This window comes from Lynx rufus, unplaced genomic scaffold (assembly GCF_022079265.1).
Source record: "Lynx rufus isolate CCGP_SWC_20201006 ecotype Redwood Valley unplaced genomic scaffold, mLynRuf1.p SCAF_9, whole genome shotgun sequence".
In the NCBI taxonomy this organism is placed as follows: Eukaryota; Metazoa; Chordata; class Mammalia; order Carnivora; family Felidae; genus Lynx; species Lynx rufus.
In genome coordinates this window covers 109916797-109928380 of record NW_025814897.1, presented here as the reverse complement: position 1 = coordinate 109928380, position 11584 = coordinate 109916797, and the positions used below count along the sequence as shown (strand labels likewise).

Below are 11584 nucleotides of genomic sequence, written 5' to 3'. Positions count from 1 at the left end.
CTCCAGGGGCAGAAGAGGGTGAAATAAACCCCTTGGTCTCGGACTTAGGGGTGAGATGTAAGCAGCTGCCATTTCATTGAAAATTTAGGTCTTAAAAGAGGTGCTGCAAGTTTGGCACATCATCTCAAATAATTGGGGGATGTGCCTAATAGAACATAAACTTAAAAAAAGTTGCTTTAACGTTTATTCATTTTTGAGAGACAGAGTGTGGGTGGGGGAGGGAGAGAGGGAGACAATCTGAAGCAGGCTCCAGGCCTGCTGTCAGCACAGAGCCCGACAGGGGGCTCAAACTCACCGACTGCTGGAGGACCCCAATATCATGACCTAGGCCGAAGTCGGACGCTTAACCGACTGAGCCACCCAGGCGCCCCAAAGGATGAAGTTCATTTTAAATTTATGTTCTAGGGGCACCAGGGCGGCTCAGTCAGTTAAGTGTCCAACTTCAGTTTAGGTCGTGATCTTGCGGTTTGGGAGTTCCAGCCCCGCATCGGGCTCTGTGCTGACAGCTCAGAGCCTAGAGCCTGCTTCAGATTCTCCCTCTCCCTCGCTCTCTGCCCCTCCCCCACTCATGCTCTGTCTCTCTCTGTCTTTCAAAAATAAATATTAAAAAAAAATTAAGAATAAAATCTTAAAAAAATAAAAGAAACTGGTGTACAAAAGCATACTTTTTCAAACATCAGTGCTCCTAAGATTGACCACATGTTCCAAATTCCTTACCTAGACCTCCTGAAACAGAACCTGGGACCTTGCATTGTCAATGCCTTCCCCCCGCTCCGCCACACCCTGTACCTCCCAGTGACAGATCCCTTAGTCCATTTCTTAGTCCATTTCACCTGCTTGGAGGAAAAATGCTCCCTTTATGCTTTCAATAGCCCTGAGGGGTCTGCAGAGGCCAGTGTGAGAAGCAGAATCCTTACTGGTATTAGGACTGGTTTCCAACCCTGCTTCCATTTACCATTTCTGCAACTTGGGCAAGTTACAGATTCTCTTGTTGCCTGAGTTTCCTCCTGATGTGAAATGTGGGGGTTCAGGAGTGAACGGTCAAGAAGGAATTCTTGAGACGTCTTCGGTGCAAAAGGGTGTTTTTATTAAACTATGGGGACAGGACCTGTGAGCAGAAAGAGGTGCAGTGGGGTGGTGAGAGTGGATGATTTTTATACCTTCAAGTTGGGAGGGGGTTAGGGCTAGCTGTTGTTGGGAAAAGGTCATTTACTACTGCCTAGTAAAACTCTAGTCACGAGACCCTTCAGATGTGTGTCAGTGCACCATATGCTTGGAGGATGATCGCTGACATATATGGGGAACCGGGGAGAGAGAGATAAAGGAAGTTTCCCAAGGAATTTTTTACAGGATCCTGGTGGTTGGGCTAATGTCAAGCTAAGGTTGCCTGTTGCTTTTTGCCTGCAGCAACATGTTAACATTGAGGCAGCTGAGCTTTTAAAAACAATTTTTAAGTTTATTTATTTTGAGAGAGAGAGAGCATGAGAATGATTGGGGGAGGGGCAGAGAGAGAATCCCAAGCAGGTTCCAAGTACGGAGCCCCATGCAGGGCTCGAACCCATGAATCCTGAAATCTTGATGGGAGCCCTAACCAACTGAGCCACCCAGGTACCCTTAATCTAGATTTCTTGATGAGTAAATGACAATGTATACAAGAGTGACTTTCAGTTTCTACTCTCTGTAGTTTTGCTCTTTTCATACACTTCATTCTCCTGTGTCTAAATAGGGGCACCTGGGTGGCTCAGTCTGTTAAGTGTCTGACTTTACCTCAGGTCGTGATCTCACATTTCATGACTTTGAGCCCCACATCAGGGTCTGTGCTGACAGCTCAAAGCCTGGAGCCTGCTTTGGATTCTGTGTCTCTCTCTCTGCCCCTCCCCTGCTCACATGCTCTCTCTCTCAAAAATAAATAAACATTAAAAATTAAAAAAAAAACTAATCTAGACTGCAGACATGCTGTAATCAAAACTGTGGAGTATAGAAAAGCTAACTTAAGTATAAGTGCTTAAACTATGAAATTTCTAAAAAGAAAACAGTAAATAATTTTGATCTCAGGGACAATTATCTTTTCGTAAATTATTACCGAAGTATAATTGACATACTATGTGACATTAGTTTCAGGTTGGGACAATTTTCTTAGCTATGACACCAAAAGCATGATCTATAAAAGAAAAAATATGATAAATTGGATTTCATCAAAATTTAAGTGTAAAAGGTGCATAATCTTTGATCCAGAAATGCCTGGAGCCAGGAATATCTTGTTACACCAGATAGCAAAAAGCTATCAAAGAGGGGGTGGGGCAGAGAGAGAGAGAGAGGGAGAGAATCCCAAGCAGTCTCTGCACTGCCAGCGGGGAGCCCGACAAGCGTATGTAACTCACAAACCACAAGATCATGACCCAAGCCGAAATCAAGAGTCAGACATTTAACCAACTGAGCCACCCAGGTGTCCCAGAGGTAGCTGAACTTCTTGAGGAAGTTCACTCTGCCTGTGTCAAGTACTTCCCCATGGGCTGTAGGTTGTAAGGAAATTTAATTTTTTTCTTTTGCCTTTGTTTTCCCCATCAGTCCGTGGCAGCATACCTGTCTCATAGGGTTGTTGTGGGTTAAGTGGGCTAATGCATATACGTGCTGAGAACACTGAGGGCCTAGCACATAGTTAGTGCTCACGAAATGTGAGCTATCATTTTTACTGTTGTTAATATTTTTATGTGTGGGGCGCTCTTCTGGGGAACACCAGAACAGATGTCAGGTGACCCCGATGATCTCCACCTCCTGGTGTCCACATCTTTGTGTAGGCTCTCCCCTCCCCCCTCCCTTGAGTGTGAGGGCACCTGTGACTTCCTCCTAAAACCAGTAGAGTGCCGCAGAGTTGACGGACACCAGATTATGTGTATGTGATTATACAAGATTGCAATATCTTTACTTCCCCTTACTGGCTTTGAGGAAGCAAGTGGCCATGTTGGGAAGGCCCACACAGGAAAAAACTGGGGGCAGCTGATAGCCATCAGCCAGCAAACAACTGAGGCCTCAGTCTGGCCGTCCTCAAGGAACCGAATGCTGCCATTAACCGCTGAGCTTCCGAGCAGATTCTTCCCGAGGCCAGCCTCCCATGAGACTGCAGGCCTGGCCATTCATTTTGTGATCATGTTTCACACAGTGACAGGTAACTAATATACAACCCCTCACCTCCCGATCTCTTTGCTCCTGCAATTGTCTCCTCTTTCTCCTAAATCATCAATATCCCCCTTTCCATTTGGTCACTCACACCAACCCATAAGCATGCTCGAGTGTCTCGTATCTTAAAAAATACTCTTCCGACGCCTGATGCCTCTTACCTGGCTAGCTGCCACCCCATTTCTCTACTCTCCTCCATGGCAAAACTTCCTGAGACCCTTGTCTCCAGCCATGTCCACATTTCTCAGATTCTCCCCTCAACCCACTGCCGTTGGTGAGGGCTCCGGTGACCTACACGTCAGCCAATCCAAAGGTCACGTGTCTCTCCTCGTTATATTGCCTTTTCCGTGGCATTCGACGCAGCCGGCCACTTCCTTTCCTTGAGATGCACTCTCTTCTCCCACTCTGTTGACATCCCCTTCTTGTCCAACGTCGTCTCCTTCCCAGTGTCCTCTGTGGCCTCCCTCTTCTGTCCTCAGCTTCTGAATGTTGGCATGCCCCTGGTTTCGATGCAGGCAGGCCGGGTCCGAGGACCCAGAGGGGTGTCTCCTGCAGGACCAGCCAAGAGGGTCCTTGGCTTCGTGCGGGATGGAAACCAAACACGGGCCAGCAGCAGGTGAAAGCAGAGTTTACTGAACATAAAAAGCAGATACAGATGAAGTGCCCGGGGAGGCTTGGAAAGGAAAAAAGGAGCATGAGTCTAGTCTTTGCTTGTGATCTGGTCCTTGCCTCCCACCAGGCGTCCAGGAACTGATGGAGCGAGGACAAGCTCTCAGGTGTCCTCCTTAACTCATTCAGGCCCTGAGTCAGGGGTCTTGAAGTGTATGGCCCCTCCCAGTTACTCCTTAGCTGTTATCTCTCATGCTGGAAGACTCCAAAGAAATCATGAACTCCTCAACCTTCACGAGGAGGACACATTTTAAGGCATATGTAAGGTGGGGGTGTGGGTTCTGGCATGAAGAGAAGGAGGAAAAGGAGCAAAGAAAACTCAGCTTTTTCTCTCAGGAGGTCCCATCAGCTTCCTCCCCGGTGAGATTTCCCTTCCAGGTTGTTGTGAGAATTGCCCAAGGGAACATATGTGCTCCTTAAAAAAATATGCCTCACCTCCACCCACTCTATTAATTATAATTATGCTCTCTTGCCTCACTCTGGTGAGAAAATGAGCCACCCTTCCCCCCCACCCCCACCCAGACACTTGTCAAGTGGCTCCAGTGTCAAGGGAACAAACGTTGAGGAAGATGACTGTTTCCCACAAAGGCCAATGTGGATTTCTGTTATCCTGGGTCTAAGAAAAGCCCATGGCTTCTGCTGGTGCCTTAGAAATCCCTATTTTAAATTCATTCAGCCTCAGACCTCTCGGGAGATGAAGTGTGTGTGAGCGTGGGTATGTGATCTTCCGTAGACACAGGTAGGAGGCCTGGGTCAACGATAGCAGGCGTTTCCGAGATTCTTCTAGCCATAGTAACACCATTTATCCTTCTAGAAAGTGAAGCTATGCATTAAACAACAGTCGGGTGACATCATGCCCACTCCAGGGCATGCCAAAGGAGTCACTAATTCATTCAACAAACATTTATTACGCAGGTTTTGTGTCCGGCACTGTACTATGTGCTGAGGAAACAGCAGTGAGCAGGACAAGGTCCCAGCCCTTACAAGCTCCTGGCCAACTGGAAGACATCCACAAGCGAAGAGGAAATTGCAGTCCAGCATGAAAGGAAGTTCACAGGGCTTGGCATCTAGGAGTACAGCGACAGTGGCAGCTAGTCCGGCCAGGGGCAGTGGGGTGGATCAAGGATGGCTTCCTGTTGGAAGTGTCCTCTCAACTGAGAACTGAAAGATGTCTGGGTGTTGGGCAGAGGGAAGAGCAGTGTGAAGCTTCCGAGGTGTGCCTGACCTTGAACTTCTGAGGAGATGCAAATAGATCGAGGCTGGGGTTTCAAGCTCGAGGCACAGGGCGAGGACCCAGGCGAGACGGAACCTCGAGGGGCTTGGGAAGCCGCATCAAGGATCTGGGACTGTCTCCTGTAAGACACACAAGGGGAGCCCCCGGGAGCTTAAAGTGGGAACAGCATAACTGGGAGAGAAAAGTATCTGCTGGAATCCTTCAGGCCATGCCCTCTCAGACCACAGCCAGGAAGGAGCTCAAAGCTGGCCCTGGTCTGGCTCCAGCACTTATTTCTGAGTAGCTGGACAGTCACTTCACCTTTTTAGACCTCTGCTGCTGTAACGAGTCAGATTTGGATCAGGTGACCTTTGATATTGGTTCTTCACACTCTCCAAGCCCACACACCCTCCATCCCCTTCTGGGATTTCCTCAATTCCCTTAAACTCTCACTTCCCTGCTTCTCTCCCTAGCTGGGAACACCTTGTGGGACAATTTCTCTTTCTCATCTGGCTCTCCACTAGAGTGGGAGCTCCAAGCAGTCAGCACTATGCCTAGTGCATCTGTTCACGCATCCTCTTCCTAGGCCCTGGAACACAGCTGTGAATGCTTGAACGAACCAAAGACAACCTCCCGCCTTCCTTTAGTAGTTACCTAATGCTTGCATGTTTGTGTTTGATCCTCACAATGGCCTGAGGCACTGCCAGTCCAGGGGAGATTACCTGCCATTTTGCTGATTGGCAGAGGGGCCTCAAAGAGGGGCAACTGAGCCGTGAACCCAGGTTCTAAAGCCAATTCTCCAGGTTCAAGTCCAGCTCTATCACTTACCGGGTGTTTAGTAAACCATTTAATCTCGCTAAGCTTCTATTTCCTCAATTATAAAATGAGGATAATACCGACTTCACGGATTGCTACGACGATAAAAGGGAGATGGGATATAATGAGTAACATACAATAAGCATGCAATAAATGTTAGTTACTATTTTCATTCTCAGGCTAGCGTCCGTTCCTCTCCCCAAACAACAGCTCTAAGACCAAAAAGGATTATGCCAAGACTGCAGCGCGGGCCATGGGTCTACGTACAGAACTGCTGCCAGGCCGCGTTGTACCCCCTCCTCCCGCCCCCCACCCTACGTCTCCCCTCCCCCTCCCCATCTCCTCCCCGTTCCCTTTCCCCTCCCCGCTGTGGCTCCAATCCGCCTTGCGGCCAGCGCGCCCCACGTGCCTCACGTAAATAACCGAGTGCGCAGGCGCCCGGGACCCGCGGCCGTTGGCCGGCTCCCCGCCGCCCCGGGATCAGGGGGAGGGACGCCGGCCCCTCTGGCCGCGGGCCGCTCCGCCCCGTCGGTCGGTCCCGGTCTGTCCGTCGGTGCGTCCGGGCCTCCGGCTTCGCCCTCGCCATGGCGCCCTGGCTGCTGCTGCTGTCGCTGCTGGGGTTGCTCCCCGGCGCCTCTCCCGCCCCGCCCCACCGAGCAGCCGACGCTCGGGCCCGGGAGGCGGCGTACCCGGAGCTACTGGGGCCCGCCCGCTTCGCCCTGGAGATGTACAACCGCGGCCGGGCTGCCGGGACGCGGGCGGCGCTGGGGGCCGTGCGCGGTCGCGTCCGCCGGGTGAGGACGCGCCGGGGGCGGGGGCTCCCCAGTGCGGGTGCGCGGGGCCCCGGTCAGTGGGTTGGCAACTTTGGTCTGGACCAGGGGTGGGGGCGCTGGACGCCCGAGAGACGAACCTCTGGTAATCGGGGAAAGGGAAGGGGGTACGGCGGGGTCGTGGGAAGGACGGGCTGAGGAGGGAATGGATGTGCCTACTTCACCCGCCCCTCCATCCAGGCGGGCGAGGGGTCCCTGTACTCCCTGAAGGCGACCCTGGAGGAGCCTCCCTGCAACGACCCCACGGTGTGCCAGCTCCCGGTGTCCAAGAAAACCCTGGTGAGTGACGGGGCTCCTGTAATTCCCCGCCCCCACAATGCGTCTGGGTCAAGTCAAGGGGAAGGGATGAGAGGCACCAACTTCACAGGCCCTGAGGGCTAGAGACTGAAATGCTCTAAAAGGGGGTGGTGGTGACAGGGTGCTGGGTGTGCCTCGCTCTACACCGTGGGGGTGGTTGCCTTGGAGGCGGTCTTCACCTGAGGACCTTCCAGCTGCATCTTGCCAAGGCCTTGTGCCCATACCAGCCCCCAGACTCGCTTCCTCCTCTCCCTCCAGCTCTGCAGCTTTGAAGTCCTGGATGAGCTGGGAAAACACATGCTGCTGAGGCGGGACTGTGGCCCAGTGGATACCAAGGTTACAGGTGCTGGGATAGCCCAAGGATACTGGCATAGTTCAGATAAGACTTCACTCAGGGTTCAGCCTTGATTTCTCCTCTGTTCCAACCCCATTCAGATGACAGAAATGAGACTTTAAGTTCAGTCCTTCCACTGTTGAACAAGGACCCCCTACCCCAGGTGAGGAACCGATTTCCATGTAGGAAGTTGGCTGCTGCTTTATTTACCCCCCCCCTTTCCCTCACCCTGGCCTGGGCTCCCTGGTCAACTGAGAAGGACTCCTTGTGAAGACCCCTGTGCCTTTCCAGGATTTTTCTGTGAAGATGGCTTCAATCTTCAAGGAGTTTGTTACCACCTATAATCGGACATATGGGACACAAGAAGGTGAGGACCCAGCCTTGGCTGTACCTGTCCCAATCAGATCAGGACATTCCCCTCCCCCCACTTGGTATCTTGGTGTTGGGAAGGGGAAGGACACAAGAGGCAGTGCCTCCTTTCAGAGACCCCTAAGTCCCCAAGTTCTTGCCCACCCTTCCAGGACTGGACAGCTACCTCAGGTACCTGGTCCCTTCTCCCATCTAATTTTCCTGGTCAGAAAGCATGGGCCTTTATCATTCTGGATAGAGTGGAATGGGGCAAAGACCAGATTTTCTCTGCTGGTGCCCCCACTTCCCTGGCATGGTAGCCGTTCCCCATGACCTCCTATCTAAGGATGCCCTTAGGAGACCATTTTGGTTCTGCCTTCACTCCTAAGATGCCACCAGCGTTGCCCCCAAAGTTGATCACACCTCCTGCTCATCGCTTGTGGGTCTGGGCCTCCCCTCACCTCCAGCCCTCCCCAGGGTCTGTCCTTAAAAAGAGCTTCAGGCCTGATCCTGAGCCCACCTCCTCCCAAGGGAGACAAGTGCCAGTTAGTCCTAGTGCCCCTCCTTTTATGATCTGCCTGGGGTCTGAGACTTTCCTCTCCTGCTCCTTGGTTCTCAGAAGCCCAGTGGCGCATGTCTGTCTTTTCCAACAACATGGTCCGAGCGCAGAAGATCCAGGCACTGGACCGTGGCACAGCGCAGTATGGGATCACCAAGTTCAGTGACCTTACAGGTAGAAGTGGTGGCCAGAGCTCTCGCGGAGCCTGAAAGAGTCAGGGCCTACTCCCACAGCCCCGGATCAGGGCTGCCTAATACTTTTCCCCGCCATCCCCTGCCCACCTTTGCCCACAGAGGAGGAGTTCCGCACCATCTATCTGAATCCTCTCCTAAAAGAGAACCGCAACAAGATGATGCATCTAGCCAAATCCATTGGTGACCATGCCCCACCTGAGTGGGACTGGAGGACCAAGGGGGCTGTCACCAACGTCAAGAATCAGGTTGGACCCCTAAGAAGCAATGGTGGGACATGAAGGCTACCTTGGGGTTGGGAAGGGACCCAGCCCTGACTTTGTCCGTATCTTGCAGGGCATGTGTGGCTCCTGCTGGGCCTTCTCAGTCACCGGCAATGTGGAGGGCCAGTGGTTCCTAAAACAGGGGGACCTGCTCTCCCTCTCTGAGCAGGGTGAGCATCCCACTCTACATTCCTGTCCCCAGCCCAGCCCCTCCAGAGGGCTCCTCAGGACCAGCCTTCTGTCTCCTAGAGCTCTTGGACTGTGACAAGGTGGACAAGGCCTGCCTGGGTGGCTTGCCCTCCAACGCCTACTTGGCCATAAAGAATCTGGGTATGCATTCATGGGATCAGGATGGGCAGTGGGAGCCACTTTTCCCTCCAAAAGAAGTCACTTTGTGAGGGGGAGATATATGAGCATGGAAGTCATGTGAACTGGGTTCAGGTCTTAATGCTGGCCCTTAACAAAGACCTTGAGCAAGTCAGCTCTTTGAGAGCCTCGGTTGCCTCATCTGTGAAATGGGGATGATCTTGCTCACTTCATAGGATTGCCTTGAGTATCAAGTGAGGAAATATACATAAAGTTTCTGGTGCATAGCAGGGGTTCTTGGTGTTTTTGCTGCTTGGAGGTCTGTATTTCCGTAATACCACTAAACCAAGTAGCACACACCTCACCCTTTAGAAGAGGTATTAAACTGGCAATTCAGTGCAGGGGTGGGCTGCAGTGGCACGAGGATGAGGGGCTGAGGGACTGAGGTGGCTGTACAGAGACTGGGGACCTGGCAGGTGTCTGGACCAAATTGGGAACAGACTGTCTGAGCAGGACAAGCAAGCCATGGTGAAGAGTCCCAGGAATGCCAGGATGAATAAAGATCAGAAGTTGGGAATTGAGTTCCATCTTAGCCACATTTCTCGCTGGTTACTCCCCCATCCCGCTTAGTCTCTGTTTTGTCATCTCTAGAGAGAGGCTGTTGTTCAGAGGGCATGGCCTTGGTCTGGGATGGACGAGGACCTTGAGACCTCACATATAAGGGGCTGATTATAGCTCCTGGCCAGAAGACAAGTGTATGGTAAACGGGGGTCCACCTTTTCTCTCCCCTCCCCTCCCCACCCCCACCATTCCCTAGGAGGGCTGGAGACAGAGGATGACTACAGCTACAGTGGCCACTTGCAGACCTGCAGTTTCTCTGCAAAGAAGGCCAAGGTCTACATCAACGACTCAGTAGAGCTGAGCCAGAATGAGCAGAGTGAGTAAGGGACAGGGTAGGGACAGGCCAGGTGGGGCTGGGGCCTGTGTGTCCCTGATGCTGTCCCTCCCCGTCTCAGAGCTGGCGGCCTGGCTGGCCAAGAAGGGCCCCATCTCCGTTGCCATCAATGCCTTCGGCATGCAGGTAAGGTCCCTGTCTCTTGCCTGTCTCTTGCTGACTCCTTTCCCACTTCTCCTTGGAGTTGGCTCCCTACTCCTTATTCTCGCCTTCCCCCCCTCCCGCCCCAGTTCTACCGCCGCGGGATCTCCCACCCACTGCGGCCCCTCTGCAGCCCCTGGCTCATCGACCATGCAGTGCTGCTCGTGGGCTACGGCAACCGTGAGTTCCACTGACGCCCTCTCTGCCCATCCGCCCCAGCTACAGGCAGAGATTGGACCACAGCAGCTCAGGGCCTTTGGAGGGGGAAATTGAGGGAATGCCTAGGAACCCTGTCCTACTCCTGCTTTGGGCCACGGGCCAGGCAGGAGCCCTCCGTCCCTTCTGTGGATGGCAAAGCTGAGGTAGTGGAAGGTTGAACTGAACTGTTACAGATGAATAATCTGCCAGAGGAAGACGGCCGGGTGCCCTCCCCAAACCCCAGAGCCGTACCAGGAGGGTGGCAGGTGTGGGCCTGTCTTGTTTTCTGCTCTTTTCCCAGTGTCTGTCACAGTAGGCTACAGCAGATACTGGGAGAGGGCCAAGTGCTGGGGGCCCTGACTCCTTGCCCTCTGCCCGGCTCCTCAGGCTCTGGCATCCCCTTCTGGGCCATCAAGAACAGTTGGGGCACTGACTGGGGTGAGGAGGTGAGTCTTGTCCCCTTGGCCGTGGCTCTCCAGCTCCCATCCTGCCCTAATGCCCTTACCAGCTCCCCTGCCTCTCTGCCAGGGTTACTACTACTTGTATCGTGGGTCCGGGGCCTGTGGCGTGAACGCCATGGCCAGCTCGGCCGTGGTGAACTGAGGAGCGTCGGCACGGGACCTGGTGCTGACCAGAGCAGCCCCTTCCTCAGCCTGACCTGCGTGTCCAGGCCCCTCCCCAGGAGGCACAGCTGGCTGAGTGACGGCCACCGGGTTACCTCAGGGTGAGAAGGCACTGGCCTAGGGCAAAACCCCTACCCCTCTCCACTCCACCCCACTCCTACCCTGAAGTTCCCCAGCTGCACCTTTGTAGACTTGTGGTAGCTAGGAGGCTCTTGAGCTGAAGGATGATGCCGCTGCGGTTGATGCTGGGGCAAGAACCTTGGGCTTGGATAAGGAACAGGTGGGAAGAAAACATTCTGGTCTTAAACCCAGCTCTGTCTTCAGCTGGCTCTGGCTTCCTCTCCTGGCTTTCCTCTGTCTGATGCTATAAATTTTCTGGTTCCCCTGGATTTAGGGACAGTGTTTCCTTCCACATCTAGAGAAACTCTTGTAACTACCTTTTTCTAACAGCAATAAAGAGGTGTCCTAGGCCCCAGTGTGGTGTGATTGTTTAGTACCTTTGGGCAAAGAGGGGTGGTAGGGATCCCTGGAGGGTTAAGGTTGGGCAGCTGATCCTGCTCAGGAGCATGAGGGCCCAGTGTCTGCTTCAGGAACCAAAAGGAGATGGAGGGAGGCTCACGGATGGCTCTTTATTCAGAAATACGTGGCTGGCCGTTCTCTGAGG

At 53.0% G+C, this 11584-nt stretch overlaps 1 protein-coding gene across 1 annotated transcript; it reads left to right on the top strand.

Annotated features, from left to right (window-relative positions):
- Positions 1–6358: 6358 nt before the first annotated feature.
- On the top strand, positions 6359–11395 carry CTSF (cathepsin F). The gene is made up of 14 exons (XM_047070806.1): positions 6359–6669; positions 6886–6984; positions 7261–7345; positions 7438–7499; positions 7628–7703; positions 8304–8417; positions 8537–8682; positions 8771–8867; positions 8947–9027; positions 9821–9940; positions 10020–10084; positions 10189–10279; positions 10685–10743; positions 10826–11395. Exons 1-14 carry the CDS (start codon positions 6460–6462, stop codon positions 10898–10900), a joined length of 1380 nt encoding a protein of 459 aa, XP_046926762.1. The 5' UTR covers positions 6359–6459; the 3' UTR covers positions 10901–11395.
- The last annotated feature ends 189 nt before the right edge of the window (positions 11396–11584 follow it).

Bases quoted from the DNA above. Each gene is read 5' to 3' on its own strand.
- CTSF (XM_047070806.1), top strand. From the start codon at position 6,460: ATGGCGCCCTGGCTGCTGCTGCTGTCGCTGCTGGGGTTGCTCCCCGGC. The intron at 6,670-6,885 runs GTGAGGACGCGC...CCCTCCATCCAG, and splicing joins TGCGCGGTCGCGTCCGCCGG to GCGGGCGAGGGGTCCCTGTA. The intron at 8,418-8,536 runs GTAGAAGTGGTG...CTTTGCCCACAG, and splicing joins CAAGTTCAGTGACCTTACAG to AGGAGGAGTTCCGCACCATC.